The 666-nt window shown below is 67.9% G+C and overlaps 1 protein-coding gene across 1 annotated transcript in view; it reads left to right on the forward strand.

Annotated features, from left to right (window-relative positions):
• RAPGEF3 (Rap guanine nucleotide exchange factor 3) overlaps nt 1-666 on the forward strand; it is a 15,587-nt gene that overhangs the window by 11,298 nt on the left and 3,623 nt on the right. Inside the window, exons 7-8 of the mRNA XM_031064526.1 lie at nt 268-346; nt 544-660. Coding sequence (XP_030920386.1) covers nt 268-346; nt 544-660 — 196 coding nt within the window. The remainder of the gene's footprint in view (nt 1-267; nt 347-543; nt 661-666) is intronic.

Here is a 666-nt window from a genome sequence, read left to right on the forward strand (position 1 = left end):
CCAGTCCCGGGAGGTGTCCCCAGCGGGTCACCAATCCCAGTCGGGGACACCGGCGCTGCCTTGGAGCCGATCCCAGGGATCTGTGATCCCATCCCAGCGACCCAGCCCCTCCTGCAGAGTTTAGGAACAAAATCTGCCCTGCCACCAGCGAGGTCCCCGTGGTGGGGACGCCCCAGGCCACCCCGGCAGGGCACGGGGGATCCTTGGCCAGGTCCCCGTGTCCCCGCGGCGCTGGGGGCAGCAGTGACAGTGCCCTGTCCCTCGCAGACACGCTGCTGGGGGATTTCCTGCTCACCTACACCGTGTTCATGCCGACCTCGCAGCTCTGCAGGGCCCTGCTGCACCAGTATCCTTCTGTGCGGGAACTGGGGGGGACTGGGCTCTGCCTCTCGCTGGGGGCACGCTCAACTCTGTCCCTGTCACCTCAGGGGGAGCCCCAAATCCCCTTTCAGCCCCCTTGGGCTCATCCCCATCTCCCAGGGTGGCATTCCCGGGGCTCCCTGCCCCTCTCCCCGTCTGACTGGTGCCCTTGACTGGTCCCAGTTTCCGCGCGGAGCCGCTGGAGGGCTCGGAGCAGGACAAGGCCTCCTACTCCCTGCGGAAACGGCGCAAAATCCTGCGGCTCGTCAGCCAGTGGGTGCTGCTCTACGGGCGGCTGCTGCAGGG

The sequence above is a fragment of the Geospiza fortis genome, unplaced genomic scaffold (assembly GCF_000277835.1).
Source record: "Geospiza fortis unplaced genomic scaffold, GeoFor_1.0 scaffold676, whole genome shotgun sequence".
Lineage (NCBI taxonomy): Eukaryota > Metazoa > Chordata > Aves > Passeriformes > Thraupidae > Geospiza > Geospiza fortis.